At 40.3% G+C, this 15977-nt stretch overlaps 1 protein-coding gene and 1 long non-coding RNA gene across 5 annotated transcripts in view; one reads left to right on the top strand and one right to left on the bottom strand.

The window, feature by feature from the left end:
• The window catches only part of LOC109503312, a 39061-nt gene extending 29939 nt beyond the window's left edge, over positions 1-9122 (bottom strand). The window contains exons 1-2 of the long non-coding RNA XR_002162216.2: positions 8902-9122; positions 7479-7650 (exon numbers count right to left, since the gene is read on the bottom strand). This is a non-coding gene — a long non-coding RNA (uncharacterized LOC109503312). The remainder of the gene's footprint in view (positions 1-7478; positions 7651-8901) is intronic.
• A 51-nt stretch (positions 9123-9173) lies between these two features.
• GABRB2 (gamma-aminobutyric acid type A receptor subunit beta2) overlaps positions 9174-15977 on the top strand; it is a 239510-nt gene continuing 232706 nt past the window's right edge. Inside the window, exons 1-5 of one of the 4 annotated variants that reach the window (XM_011285651.4) lie at positions 9174-9308; positions 9922-10077; positions 11149-11377; positions 11541-11632; positions 12627-12694. In XM_011285651.4, coding sequence (XP_011283953.1) covers positions 11301-11377; positions 11541-11632; positions 12627-12694 — 237 coding nt within the window. In that variant the 5' untranslated portion in view covers positions 9174-9308; positions 9922-10077; positions 11149-11300. Of the gene's footprint in view, positions 9309-9809; positions 10078-10368; positions 10508-11148; positions 11378-11540; positions 11633-12626; positions 12695-15977 lie in introns of those variants that run through there. The other 3 variants (XM_045035975.1, XM_011285648.4, XM_019839372.3) reach the window with 3 other exon arrangements.

The following is a 15977-nucleotide window of genomic DNA, read 5'->3' on the forward strand; positions in this document are numbered from 1 at the left end:
TATGATGTTCAGTTTCATCTCATATCTTCTGGGTGCTGGTCACTCACACTAGTGACATTTGATAATAATAGATTCTTAAGAGTTAGAAGGCTTTCACTGTAGCCTAAACTATAAGAATTTCTCTTTTAGAACTTTGACAGATTGATCCTGCCCAAATTATTTAGTCAGTTTCCCAAATGTTTTTATACCAGAATTTTTATATACTACCTACATTATTTTTGTCAAATGCATGTGCCACCTGCTCTGTTATTTTTGTCAGTAGTTTCTTGAATTTACTCACCTTTAACTTGCATAAATGTATTTTAAAGAAAGGCAGTATCACCACCTTTTGTGTAAATTTAATATTACTGGCCATAAATGGAATATAACCATAATAAGAAAGATCAATACATTTGGATCTGAAGATTTACATCTCTCAGTTAAAATAGAGAAGGAATAAAGTTGTTAGGGGAATGTTGATGACATGTTGCTATCAAACTGAGACTTTCTTGGCAGTTTAATCAGGATGGAAAGAAAGCTGATACATGTTGTAATACTATCCTATTTAAATCTCTGTCCATATATCTACAATCATCTCCTGAAGCATCAGGGTTTACATGCGAACTTCTCAGTAAAGTGCATCTTTGAAGCCTACCAAACTCCCAAAGTACTCACTGCTTCTTGTTGAATTATCATTGGCTCCAACAGCTAAGTCACTTAGTTCTAAACTCTCATTACAATAAAGTACGTCTAGCAAAAAATAAAAATAAAATAAAATAAAATAATACAATTTTAAAAGTGGACAAAGAGGGGTGCCTGGGTGGCTTAGTCAGTTAAGCATTGGACTCTTGATTTCGGCTCAGGTCAGGATCTCACAGTTTTGGGGATTGAGCCCCACAGTGTGGAGCCTGCTTGGGATTCTCTCTCTCCTCTCTTTCTGCCCCTCTCTGTGCACACATTCTCCCTTTCTCTCAAAAAAAAAAAAAAAAATAAACATTTTAAAAAATGGACAAAGGACCTGAATAGACATTTTTCAAAAGAAGACAAAAGAATGGCCAACAGGCACATGGAAAAGTGCTCCATGTCAGTAATCATTAGGGAAATGCAAGTGAAAATCACAGTAAGACATCAACTCACACCTGTTACAATGGCTAGCATCAAAAATACAAAAGATAAATGCTGGTAAGGATGTGGATAAAAGAATCCTTGTCTACTGTTGATGGGATTATAAACTGGTACAGCCACTTTCTAAAACAGTATGAAGGTTCCTCAAAAAATTAAAAATAGGACTATCATATCATCCAACAATTCTACTTCTGGGAATATATTCAAAAGAAATAAAATTACTATGTTGAAGAGATATCTGTACCCTGACATTCATCCATAGCAGCATTATTTACAAGAGCCAAGACATGGAAACAACCTAAGTGTCCACTGATGGATGAATTGATAAAGAAGTTGAAGAACACATACACGATGGAATAAAAACCAAGGAAATGCTGCCTTTTGTGACAACATGATGGAAATTGAGGGAGTTCAATGCTAAGTGAAATAAGTTAGACAAAGACATATACTGTAAGATCTCACTTACATGTGAAATCTAAAAAACAAATAAACAAATAAACAAACAGACTTGTAGAAAAAAGAGACCAGAGTTGTGGTTACCAGAGGTGGAGGGGAGGGGACGGATAATTTGAGGAAGATGGTCAAAAGGTACAAACATCTAGTTGTAAGATAAAGAAGTACTAGAGATATAATCTACAACATGATGACTATAGTTAACATAGCTGAATGGCATATTTGAAAGTTGTTAAGAAAGTAAATGCTAAGAGTTATCACAGGAACAAACTTTTTTCCCTTTTTTTGTATCTATATGAGATAATGGGTATCACTACACTTATTGTGGTAATCATTTCATAATATATGTAAGTCACATCATTAAGCTATACACATCAAACCCATACAGCCCTATATGTCAATTATATCTCAAGAAAACTGGGATTTTTTTTTTAAAAGATACATTACACTCATAACAATAACACTGATAGATATTGGCTGTTGGGCTTTCTATCCTGAAAGGCACTGTCTTTATTTTATAATGCAATGGCTGTGCTCTAGGCTACCACATACCACATCCCTCGGTAGGACACTTCCTTTATGGCTGTTAATAATTTATTTGAACCTGAAAGCAAATTCATTTTCTCAGGAAGTAGGAACAAAACGTGTCTTCATGCAGCTTCTAATATGGGAGAATTATGTTAAAACATGAAAGGAAACATTGGTTGTTATCACCTACTCTTAAGGTTTCCAATTAAAGAAAATCTTCACTCTCACAGACTGACTACTTCTCCTCTCCTCCTTTTCTGCGGAGAAGCTTTCTCAATCACAAAATCTTGACACTTTCATAATATTGTGAAAGACAAATAATATTAGAACTTACCTCATAGTATTTTGTGAAAATTAATGAGGTGTAGACAGGTGAGAACACCAGTATCAGGAAAGGTCATTTGGTATCAACAATGACTTATGTGTCATGGTTAAATACCAAACAAAAGTATATTTTTATTATTAAGAAAAATCACATATTAACACTAATTAAGAGGCTATTCTATGATTATTAATATGCTACTATTCTATTTAAATACTTAGCAAAAATGTTGCTGTGGAATTCATTCATTCAATATATATTGAGAAGGTTTTACTATGTGTAAGTAGAGCTAATACAATTATTTGACATTAATATTATAATGTTTTTACTAATAGGTCTTAGTTACTCAAATATTAATTTATAAGGACCTTTTATCCCTGGTTATTCTCATTCATAATTTTATTAATTTATATCATTTTCCTACATGTATTTACTTATGTTTACTCAGTTATACCATGACTTTTTAAAAACAGTTTTCAGGGTGATTGTTTCACATATGATTATGTGAGCTGCTAAAATGTAATGTAGCAATCATCCACCCTTGACATGAATCTGAGAGACCAGATGTCCTAGATTGATATATTCATTCATTCATCCTTACTGGCCAGTTGCAGGGACATTCATGCAAGACAGATATGGTGAATTTGGATTCTTCTTCTAGCAACATTCAAGTCCCCATGTCATAATTTCTGTATCTAAAACATATGGTTAGTAATAATACCTATTCCACCTCTAGTAGATATCTGTGACTTTATCTGTTCAGCATCCATTTCCTCTCTTTCTGGTAACAGAACATTAATAGTCTTACTTTGGGTCATTATTCCTCAACCATTAACAGTCCATATTGTTTGAATATGGTTTATCCCAGCTTCAGGATCCAGGGCAAGTGACTGGTTGATGATAGGAGTGGGATCCAAGCCCCCACAGAATTGGGTGGTGTAACTAAATTGCTAATCTTCTCAGTGTTGCTAAACGAAGCCAGTTTATGGTTATCTTTGGAAGCCAAACTTCATAAAACAGAACTTTGAGCCTTCTCAATTTACCTGCACTCAGAGTTGAACACCCTTAACATGACCTAGTATTCATTTACTTTAGCTAGTTTGAATTTGGTTTCTGTCCCTTTCAATCCCAAGAGCACTGAATAATATACTTCACAGAGTTAAATGAGTAATTGTTGATGTTCATCCAGAATAAACAAGCTAGTAATCAAGCACTCAATATGTATTAGTCATGAATAATAATTGGAATTACAATTTATCAATTAATGAGTGTCTCATACAAGTTAGGTGAATGCAGTGAGCATAGAGAATAATAAAATAAGAATACAAGTCCCTTGTAGAATTAGCAAATGGAGATGTTTCTGAAGGTAATTTAAAGAAAAAACAAAGCAAAACAAAAAAGCAAGACTCTAAAATTGGTTTAGATTGAAGTAGGGAAAGGACTAACTTTCCTTGAAGCTGATGACAGTTGGAGATTTTCACAACCTTCATATGCCCGAGTCCTCTAACTCGTGGAGGCCCCATGACATATAAAATAAAACATATTAAAATGTATATTTCCCATGTGAAATTTAAGTTTGATAATTATAGACATAATATTATGTTTTATAGACATTTAATTAAACATTAATTTCAGCATTTAGTTTGCTTTTCTAATTTGGGGCTAATATGTACATTTTTTTTCAAGTTTCCAGCATTTTTATAGGCCCTCCAAAGGCTTGTAAACCTAGGTTCTCTAATTCAGGCAACTAGTGGATAAATAGTCCTGGTAGAGGAGCATCAGGAAAGGGCCTCAGCGTGGTGTGACCCACATCCTGGAAAACTCCATTGGTCATAGTGGATTACCTATCTTTGGCCATCCCTCAAAAGTCATCCCTAAGTAACCAACAAACCTGACAGAAATTTTCAAAAGTTACTCCTTAGAATCTGCAATGTCACTGCTCATACATCAGTTTTGTTCCTTCACTTGTATTGATGAGGCACACCTCTCCTCCTTCAGGTTTGGAGAAGTGGTTGGTAAAAAGATAAGGGATGTGGTGTTTTGTTACTACTGAGACTGAATACAATTAGTATCCCCATGGTGTCAGAAGTTAGGCAATTTCCTCATTTAACAATTTTACCTCCATTTGGAGCATCAGTAATTTCATTTTGTACTTTAAGGTACACTTTTTCTGTACTCCTCAAGATCGATTAATTTGAGGTGGTGCTGAAAGGTAAAAGGACCTTCAAAAAAATCTGGTAATTCAAGCCCTGAAAATTTCCTGTTGGTCATCTGATTGTTATCAAATCTCTGTTAGATGCAGAGATCCTTTGGGCTAAGATTTTATTTTGTTATATTAACTCACTAGATGAGACATGCTGAGAATTGACTGTAAAGTAGACAAATTTATGGAAGTTTTATTTATAAAGTTGATAGTTATCAGGAAAGGCCTGAGTCCTTCAGTATTTTCTTATAAACTGTATAATCTTATAGTCACTTAATTTTTGCTTATATTTCTTCATATATGAAAATATTGTAATAATAACCTTTCATAGGCATATTGTAAGGATTAAATATTATTATATGCAGAGAATTTGAAACACTACGTGACACATTAATATTGCTATATTATTATTACATGTTAATTTTCAGTTAAATAGTTTAAATTGGTTTTTATGTCATCAGGCTTACTATGGCCAAGAATTTTGCAGAAACTCAGACTTAATGTTAGTCTTAAACTGTTGAAGGAGAAACACTCAGGACTCAGTGAACATAGAATTCACATTTCTAATTCTATGTGATAAAACATCATTAAGACATAAGCCCATACTTTGCAATTTATAGTAATTTAGAGATAATTTTTATTTTCCAGTGTCTGTGAAAGCAAGGTTTACCAGACATATAAATAAAGGGTATTTTTAATTAGCATAAGAGAAAAAAAATTTATAACAGTTAAACTACTCTAGGATCCTTTAGCATATACAAATAAATAAAGGTGCATTAATGCATAAGATATATGTAAATATTGTTTAAAAATGATTCTTATTTGTATATTACACTAGGTTCCAGGAAGCCATATACTTGACACACTTTATTAGTAATTGGTAAGTTTATATTATTGTATGTACTGAAAGTAATAAATGTATATGTTCTTCCTACATAGTGTTTCTGATGTTCTCCCTAGTCTTTAGTATTACTGAAATTTCTAAATATTATTTTATAAGACCCCAATCAATATTTAAAGCTAAAAGATCCATTATTCATTTAAAAAAGTAATAGTACTTTTTTAAATACTTTTTTTGAAAAGTAATCATTTAAAAAGTATTTAAATGATTTGGCAAAATGGGTAACCCATGTTCCATGAAACCTTCCCCAAAATCATCACTGCTGATGATTCACCACCAGCAGCAGGTCAGTGAAACCGACCTGGCACCGTGGGCATATTCCATACTTGTTCTTCATCAGATAAAAGGCTATGATACAGAATTCCACATTACCCCCTCCCAACGGAGTTGTGTTAGTTTCCAGGGAAGGAATCAGGGAGGCAGAGGGACAGAGTGCATTACCTTCTGTATTTTATACCATATGCACATAATGTCTACTCCAAAATTAACATACATTTTAAGAATTTAATACAGCTGAACAGTCCTTTATCAGAATATTCTCTTTCCTTGGCTTTTATCACCATGGTATCTTCCTCTTACCTATTAGGCCAGTCCTAATTTGAGTCTTTTGATGGCTGTAACTGTCTTTTACCAGAAGATTCTCTTCTAGATCCTCTAGTATCCTCATTCTGCTCATCCTCCTGAGAAAAGTCTTATGTGCTCTTATGATTTAAGTTATTTACACCCTCAGCATCTTCAAATATATACTCATTCATTAAAACATATGTATTAAGTGTCTACTATAGGCACTAGGTACTGGAATACAGCAGTGAGTAAATCAGATAAAAATCTCTGTGATTTCTTTTTAACTTTTATTCCATGCAGTAAGATGAAAATAAAATGTGTAAAATATAATACAGTAGTAATATTTTCTAAAGAGACAATACAAAGTAGGAAAGGGTAACAAAGGTGTTAGGATGAAACATGGAAATTTTCTATTGGTCCCACCTCAACCCTCACTTCTGAGCTTCAGGTGCATATATCAAAACATTCAGTGTGCCTTGGATGTCTAGCAGGTACCTTAAACTTAAACTGTGACCCACACTGACTGTATTATCTCCAGCAACTTTTTCCAGCACCACTACTGAACTACTCAAACCAGAAATGTGTGAGTCATCTTTGGATACCTCTCTCATTCCCTATATTCCATCTGTCACAAAGTGTAGTCAGTTCTATCACATAACTTGGGCCACTTCCCTACATCTTTACTGTCACTGTCCTAATTCAGGTGAACATCAATTCTCCTCTGGATTCCTGCAAAAACAGATCTCACGACAGCTACTACCATCTTCCTCCAGTGTCACTAAAACTCATCCTGTCATTCCCCTACCTCAACAGATCAATGGTCCCAAATTGCTACTGCCCAGATCTCTAACTGCATCACTCTTGGGACCACTCTTACCCTTCTCCTTTAGTCTTAGGGTTCTTCCTTCATTCTTCATCTCTGCTATCCTCTCTTGGCCCAAGATATTTGCACATACTATTTCTTCTTCCTGGAACATTCTTCCCCCAACTCTTCATTAGGCTAACTCATCTTTCAAATCTCAATTGAAGCATGAATTTATCCAGCAAGTTTTATTCAAAAACTCAAACTGGTTTATTTGCAGCAATTATGGATTCCATAATATCCTGTCTTTCCCACTTTACACATCATGCTACACCAGTTATTACTTCTATAATGGCTCTACCCACGTGGGAGTGTGAACTCCAAGAGGATAAGGACCATGTCTGCCTTTACCACATGTCATCCCCAGTGCTTGTTAAATAATGTTTGACATAGAGTAGGTGCCCAGTACATATTTACTGAATAAATGAATGACTATTTTAGTAAAGATTAAGGGCAGATGATTGATGATTGCTTTTATCTGGCATTTATATGCTTCATGCACAGAGATGATTTTGAGTCATGATCTCTAAATAGTACTTACAATTTTGCCTTCTCATTGTGTATCTGGGATCACAGAGGATGCTCTCCAGCAACTGATACATCTTCAGATTCCAGTAGTGCCCTCCCTTGCACATTATTGTTCCAATTTTCACATTCCTAGGTAGCGATATCAGTCTTCCAGAGAGAAGTCCTAGAGAAGTCCTAGAAGTCTGCTGTACAATAAAGACCCATTTCAGGTATAAGTTGATCTCAGGTTTTATAGCTAGTGGAAATATCTCTTTGATTATGTTAGTAACATCTATTGGTAATAGATATCCCTGAGATGTTACCACAAAGAGAAAATATTTTTTCTCCTTTTGATTGGTTTCAATACATTGCCTTTTTAACCTTAATTCCCTTGAAATGTCTGTTTCTCTCTTCTCAAGCCAGTCTACGATAATCGCATTAAATTTATGTCCACTCAGACTATATAGATTAATGCTATTAAACCTTGTTTGTTTTCCTGTCCACTCATTATGCTTTATTATTAAAAATTGTTAATATTTGTTAATTTCATGCCAAATGCTCCACATATATTTATGTCATTGTAAAATCAAATGGAGAAGGTGCAATTATCATTCTCAGTTTTACACAGGAGTAAACCATGGCTTAGAGAGGCTAACTGACCTGTCCAAGTCACAAAGATACGGAGTATTCAAACTGGGATTTAAACCCAAAGTTCTGCCTCCAGTTCCTTTGAAACTGTCAGTTTGCACTGTGCTATTGTTTTACATGCTGAGACACAAGTAATTTTAACTCTTTGCCCACCTCTCCTTTAATTTTCTGTATAAGGTAAGCCTTCAATAAGTACTTGTTTAACTCTTCACTGGGCTGTTATTATTACTGCTGAATGACAGTATTTGTGGTACTGTTCTTTTCACTGATTTTTTCTTTCCTAACCCAAACTGAAGAGAGCGTAAGCGGGAGAGGCTGGCAGTGCAGAAAGTGCAACAAGAATAAATAAAAGTCGGCAGGAAAGACAAGATTGCTAGGGTTTCACCAGTTAGTTACTTGGGGTTCAAACTGCTTTAGGAATCCGCTGGACGTAATGCTAGTAATCTAAACTTTGTTCTTCCTTCAGGACGTTCGCTTGTGTAAAAGATTCCCATTGTAGAGAAATGTAAAAAGAAATGGAGGAAAATTGGCAATTTTGCTCTATCATGGGTCTATATTTTGGTTCCTGTAACTCGCAACCTGAGTAATTAATGATGGAAGAATTACAGATTTTTACCTTTCTCGTTTATGGCGCTGATTTTCACCTGTCCCTAATTCAGAAACTCCCTTACTCTGTGAAGGCACACAGCTCTTCCTTCCCGCTCGCGTTTCCTCCCAGGGGCGCTTTCGGATTCCCGCCTCAAGGCCCTCCCGCCTCCACCCTCCCCTCGGAGTCATTCCCCCAAGCCTCCCCAGGATGACCCTCTGACCTAGGCGGGGGAGGAGGGAGGTTGTCCGGAGGTAAATGGGTCAGGAGCAAGGCTCGGACCTGGACCGCGGGGAGGCCCGGGTGCTGCGGGGACCGAGAGCCGGCCGAGCGCCGCCAGCCCCTGCCTCGGCTGCGGGCGGTGAGCGCCCCTCCTCCTCTCCGACTTAGCCCGCAAGCGCGCGCCTCCCACTCCCGCAGCGGTCGAGGGCTCCTCGGGCCGGGGGAACTGCGCCGCGGCCGAGAGCCGGCAGCCGGCAAGGTCTCGGACGTGGGAACCAAGCCTGTCTAGTCTAGTGGTTAGGGACGCTGGCTTTGGAGCCCAATTCTGTTTCCACCTCTCGCCTGCTAGGTGACCTTGGGCGAGTTGCTTCAGTGTGCCAGTTTCTAAGTCGATATGGGGAAACTGAGGTGAGGTCTAAATCCTAGGATTGTTATATTAACAAAGCACTCCAGGCAAGTAGTAAGCGCTCAGTTAATAGACAGCAACGGTCAGCCCTCAAGAGTGAGAAGCGAAAACTGCTCTAGGTCCAAGGATGTAGGTTTGCGCTCTCGCTTTTCCAGTTCTGCACCGAGGAGTAGGGGGAGGGGCCGCCGGGAGCACCTGCCCTCCCTCCCCTCCCCCCCTCCTCCCCTGTTCCAAGATAACTCGGGAGTAGCGGGGAGGCATTCGTCCCAGCCTTGGGTTCGGGCTCCTTAACGCGGCCCAGATCCCCCAGCCTAGTGGCAGCCCGCGGCGCCCGCGGCACGTCTCTCTCCCGCGAGCTGAGGAAACATTTCTGCCCTGAATTGAGTATCTCCCTCCCTCTCCGACCACAGAGCTCGCTCGCTGCCTCCTCTGGGACTCGGCAGTCGTGGGGAGTCCGGCAAAGCCTCGGGCGGGAGGGAAGAGACAACCTCAGCGTGTGAGAGTGTCCCCCCGCCCTGGGAAGGGAAGCGAGGACGAGGGGTGGCGCGGAGACCGGGGGAGAACGCCGGGCCCCCTGGCGCTCCTGGGCCCCATCCTCATTTTGCTGCCTTCTAGGGACTGCTCTGGCTTTTCCCGTCCCGAGGCACACACATCCCCGGAATAGCCAGGTGTCCCAGGCCGCCACACGCCCGGCTCTCCGCCTAGGGCAGAGAGGCCGGAGGCTCCAGCTCAGCACGCGGCGGGAGTGGGCGGCGAGCGCCAGCAGGCGAGGTAAGGAGGGGCGGGGGGCGGGTGGGGAGAGTGCCTTCACGTGCGCGCGCCTGTGCGCGTGCTCCGAGGGGGCGTCGGGTGGGGGTCCGCCCCAGGGCCACCCGCCCTTCCTGCACCGTGTCCCCGCCCCAGCCCCCTCGCACCCTGCACCCAGGCTCCGGTGCTAGCCGCGCGCGTTCCCCACGCCCCCGTGTCCCAGCACCCCCTGATCCAAACCCCACCCTCCCCACTAATAATTTCCCAATGCAGAATCAGACCGAAACCTGGAGAGAGAACGTTGCCTTTCTGCTCCCCTCGCCCCCCCCCCCCCTTCTATAAATAATCCGGACTAGCGGGTCAGGCACGTCACACGGCAAGAAACCGGGACCCCGACGTTTTCTTCTCTGGGAATAGGGGGTAAAGGGTGAGGAGAAGGAGAAAGAAATTGCTCGTGAGTAGTGAAGAAAAGCTTGCTCCTTGACTCCTAGAAGAGACCAGGCACCATTTTATTCTTTTCTTTTTCTTTCTTTTTTATTTTTCCATTTCTTATTCTCTACCCCCCCTCCCCGCCCCAAATCCAATGGATTGCTCAGCACTTCTCCCATTGGTTTCTTTCCTCCCTCCCCCTTCGACTACTGCACCCACCGTCCCTCCCCCCCCCAACCCCCGCTGCACAACCCCCACCTCCAGCACACGTCTCGCCCCACGCAGGGGATGCTATTCTCCAGGAAATAAAGTTCAAACTCCTCGCCTCATAGGCTTGCTGAGACCAGAAATGGGCTCCCAGGCACCCGTCTTCCACTAGCACTCCACACCTGCTGTCTTTTAAATTCCTAATCTGGTTTTGCATATTTAAGAGGAAACATACATACACGCCCCAAAAACCCACAACCCGTGAGGTGCAAAACTGCCTCCCGCAACTACCAAAACTTACCCGAGGCTCTAGTTGTTTTTGTCTTAACGGAAGGAAAACAAAGATTTTACTCTGGGCCCTCCAGTGGGGTGATATTCAACTATGTATATGTTGTACACATATATGTTTTTTCTTTCTCCCCTTTAATTTTTTTTTTTTTTTTTTTTTTCCCTTGCAAGAAAATCTGCTCGGTCCCAGGCAGCCGCCGCTGCCCCTTTGATGTTTTGGTACACCGTGCGCATGCGCCTCACATTAGAATTACTGCACTGGGCAGACTAAGTTGGATCTCCTCTCTTCAGTGAAACCCTCAATCCCATCAAAAACTAAAGGGATGTGGAGAGTCCGGAAAAAGGGCTACTTTGGGATTTGGTCATTCCCCTTAATAATCGCCGCTGTCTGTGCGCAGAGGTAAGTGTGCCCAGCATTTCTCTTTTTCATTTTACTTTGAAGGGCTCTGTCTGCATACCTCTGTGAGCAGGGATCTGTAGTGAGGATCGGATAGATGCTGAAGACGCTGTGCCTGCTGCCTTATTGATGCCTGTTTATTGTCTTTTCTTTTTTTTTTTTTTAGTGTCAATGACCCTAGTAATATGTCGCTGGTTAAAGAGACAGTGGATAGACTCCTGAAAGGCTATGACATTCGTCTGAGACCAGATTTTGGAGGTAATGGGGTTGCCTTGGAAATAAGAAACAGCCTAGTTATAGCCTAAGCTGTCTTTTGAGCTTTGTGTGCGCTGTGCCTTCCCTCTCCCTATTGTTGGCTGCATGTGGTATATCGGATGTGTCTCTGTGTTACCATATTGAGAAAGTGATCCAAACTTAAGCCTATTTGTCAGTATCCAGCACTTAGATGGTCTTTCAGTGAGACCCTCTTAGAGTTTATAGGTGACTGCTGTTCTTCACCTTCACTGCTAAAATCCTTTGCTTCACCGTCTTTGCTTCATTGAGATACGAGCCTCTTAAGTTTAGTTAATGGTGTACCCAGAGAACCTGGCTTACTGGAGGCCATCGTGAACATTTTTGAGAATAAAATGTGCAGGCAATTGGTTGAAAAGTGGCATTAATCCCCTGTGCCCGCCTACTTTGGAAGAGTTCTGGCATGGTTTAAAGTGGCTGGTGTCTGGGTATTCTCCAGTCCTGGAAGCCCCACTGCTTAGGGCGGTGGGAGGGAGGGGGGGTTCGGGAGCGCCAGAAGGTAGGTGGGGAGGTAGGTGGGAGAAGGGCGAAGGACCCCTTGCTGCAGCCTTAGATACACTGTTATGCCCATTTAATTTTGCTTTAGACTCTTATGAAGCTCAAAGAGTTAAACCTGCTCACTGAAGGATAGTGGGAAAGAATGAGGAGGAGGGGGTTTTAGTGCAATATATAAAATTCCCTCGGGCTAGACTGATTCCTGTGCTTCTGTGAGTTGTGTGTATTCTCACACTGAGACAGCTACATATGTAGACAGAATTGGAATCTCTTCCACAAAGGCACGTGTGTGCATGTTCCATAGAGCGTTTCCTAGAGGAGTGCCTGGCACTCTTTTTAAAAAGGAGTAATGAGGGTGAACAGCGGGGGAGGGATCTGGGGCAGAATACCCCAAGCCCAGGGACTACTCTTGCTGAGAATGAATGAAGTTCTGAGAAATCACGTGGCTGGCCATCTTGGTTCGCAGGTCCCCCTGTGGCCGTGGGAATGAACATTGATATTGCTAGCATCGATATGGTTTCCGAAGTCAATATGGTGAGTACTGAGGTTTATAGTTGTACCTCTACAGACCTTCATTTGGGGACAGGAAGTAGGAAGGGGTCAGTCAGTGGGGGTGGCATAAGCATGAGTAAGCATATGAAATGGGGATGAGGGCTGGGAATTTTGCTTTGGAACCCACTGTGTTTGAGGTTTCAGAGCCCTTGCTTTTTGGTCCCTAATGATTTTTCCAACCTGGTTCAGATACTTGAGAATTGGTACAGAGCAAGTAAAAGCATCATAATTCATGTGCAAAACACAACCACATGCAAGATCCCTTGCAGAAGCCACATTTCCTAAGGTTTATTGAGGAACCAGGTTCATCAAGTGATTTTCTGAGTTTGGAGTGGGGTCAGGAAAAGAGGGAACGGTTTTGAGGCTATTTCACAAGGAATATAATCTTACAAACTAAACTGTCGCTAATAGACTAAATAAATGACCCTGGGATACAGATGTCCACTTGTTGCTTTCAGAGATGGCCTTTTTACAAGCTGATGGCTGTCACCTCCCTCCACAATTGTTCACCTGTTCTTTTAATGTCTCTTCCCCACAAAAATAAATTAAAAAATTGTCCACCCTGTGTTCTGAAGGTAGGCTCAGACCCATGTGCCCTATCTAGTCACTTTTGCAGTGTTGTACACTGCATGTCCTAAGCTTGTACAGTTTATGGACAGCAGCACTCCTTAGTGGCTACCTCCTTGGAATTGGGGCAAATGCTGAGAAAAAGCCTCTCTCTTCCTGACCAGGGACACTTGTGGGGGGTTTGTTTCATGCAGGAGCGCCCCCTGCTGCCCATGTGGGGGCACTGCAGACAGACAAAACCATGACAAGTGTCCTAGATACCCCAGAATACTTGGGCTGCTTCTTTCTCCAGTGACTTTTCTACTCTGTGTTGTTAAAGTTTTCTCCCTTGGAAAAGTCTGTCTAGAAAGGCCACATTTGACTGTAAGATGGTAATGTTACTTTCAATACTGAAAGCACACCGCACATTTCAGAAGACTGTTGTGGCATGGTTCTTCCTAGAAATGAAATGCACTAATAAAGAAAAGGGTGTAGTGTGTAAAGTTTTATGTAAAAGACTTCTCAGCCAGCCATCAGGACTTGAAAGTTAGGACATTTACTAATTAACTCAAGACAGCAAAAGTAGTTGATATGTTCTTAACATTATGCAGATTTTCATATTCCCAGAGTTTAAATAGAGAGAAAACTCAAATAACTAACCTCATCCCTATACATTGTCCAAAGACAGGTGATAGTCATTAGCATTATGACATTATAAAACATAACTACTCCAGGGAATATTCAACTCTTTCTATAAAGTTTCCACAAAGTTTTAATGCCATGTATCTTCTTATATTCTAATTATTGGGAAGGCTTTTTTCATATAGGATATAAACACAGACTGAGACAATATTGGGTGATTCAGAACCACAGATTTCCCACATATTATGAAAATTCCCTGTGTGTCTAGAGAATACATTTTCCTTGGGAAACTAATTTCTCAGATGCACAAATATTCGCTTTTGTGGAATTCTAGAGGTCTTTCATTAGTTTAAATTTTGAGTTTTACTAGAAAAATTTAAAAAGGTCCTAATGTGGGTACTTCCTAAGTCCCAAAGACTTGAATCTAAATTGTGTTGCTAGACACAAAGTGATGACAGAAATCAGATGTGGTTCTGTGCGTCCTGCATGTGGTTAAATTAGGCTGCTTTCTTTTGCCTTTTGATTTATTTATGTTATTTTTTTACAACCCTCCTCTTTGGAGCATCACAAAAATGGTGTTCTATGGAAAATTAGGGAATAGATTCTAAACAAACAATGATGAGATGATAGGTCACCTGTGATAGGTCAGCTATGAACTTGGATATATTATATCCCCCAACTGTTTAGAGTAGTGCTGTGTGTGTGTGTGTGTGTGTGTGTGTGTGTGTGTGTTTTAAATTTTGTTCACCTTTTACCTGCATACAGCATTTTGGAGAGGTATCTGATCTGGACACAATGCCAAGACCTGTTAGTCAAAATATAGACCCAGCTAAGGCGGGGTGACATCTCTGAAAGCTATTTACTGTTGATGAAAAATCATGGGATGTTGAAAGTGCAAAAACAAATGTCAGGTTGTAAATAGGCCAGTACTGCAGCATTAATGATTAGAACGAAATGTTAAAAATTCCATGCCAGATTCCTTTCTTAGCCTACTGCTACCACATGTGGACTTGTCCAGACACATTTTTTACTTGTTGAAAAATTAACACTTATTTCAGCTAACATTATAGTGACTTAAATTAATCCTTCAAAGAAAAATTTTGTGATGTATATTATTTTTAAGTATGCTTATTTGATTTGAAGCAACAGATGGGAAATTTCATCATTGGTGTGTAAATAAAATAAAGATGCTTGTGGCATATTACCTCTAGTATAGGGGTCTAAAAGTGTTAATATGTCTTGATTATTTTTAGTTCTGAAAGAATGGTTGATTATTTAAATGAAACCTCAAAAGTGATTAACATACATGTTTTTGCCTCATTATCTTTTATTACCTGCAACCTCTGGTAATTGTAACTTTCTTTTACCATGGCGAATCTTCCTTTGAAGGATGGTAGGCTCCAGACCATTTAGATTGTCACTGACTCATTTGTACTGAAGGAAAAGAGACATGTCAATGTGATACTCTTGGTAAATGACAATGATCGAAAAATCTGAACCAAATCAGGAGTCTTGAATACTAGTTCTGCTTCTGCTGCTCAGTCATCCTCAGGGAATTCACAGATGGACAGGGCTAAATTTCCTCACCTGTTAAAGAGGAGGAATAGTCCCATTGTACCTATTTCAGGTGACTACCAGAATTAACAAAACTATACATGTGAAAGTGTTGATGTTCCATGAACATAGCTTATGTAGAAGAGAATTCAAGAGAATTTGTGTCCACTCCAGCTGCTGCCCTAAAGGTAATATACTAGGTCTCAAGTTTGTTTTTTTTTTCTTTTTTTTTTAATGTGTGAATTGAGAGGGGACATAATAATTTGACTTCCAACTCAAAGTTATATGTATTTCTGGTTTGGTTTATTTAGTAGCTCTGTTGAGTACAAAAAAGTTCCAGGAAAACATGGAAATCTAGCATAAATGTAAGGAAAATGCAGAATTCCTAAATTTCATACAGTTGTGAGTTCTTACCCGTGAAGGTGAGGTTGGTAGCTTACTCAGGTGACTGTTGGCCCAATGCTAGATCTTTGGAAGAATGTGATTTCAATTAGAATGCTCCTGAGTGGAAAGCTTGGCTCTA

This window comes from Felis catus, chromosome A1 (genome assembly GCF_018350175.1).
Source record: "Felis catus isolate Fca126 chromosome A1, F.catus_Fca126_mat1.0, whole genome shotgun sequence".
NCBI lineage: Eukaryota > Metazoa > Chordata > Mammalia > Carnivora > Felidae > Felis > Felis catus.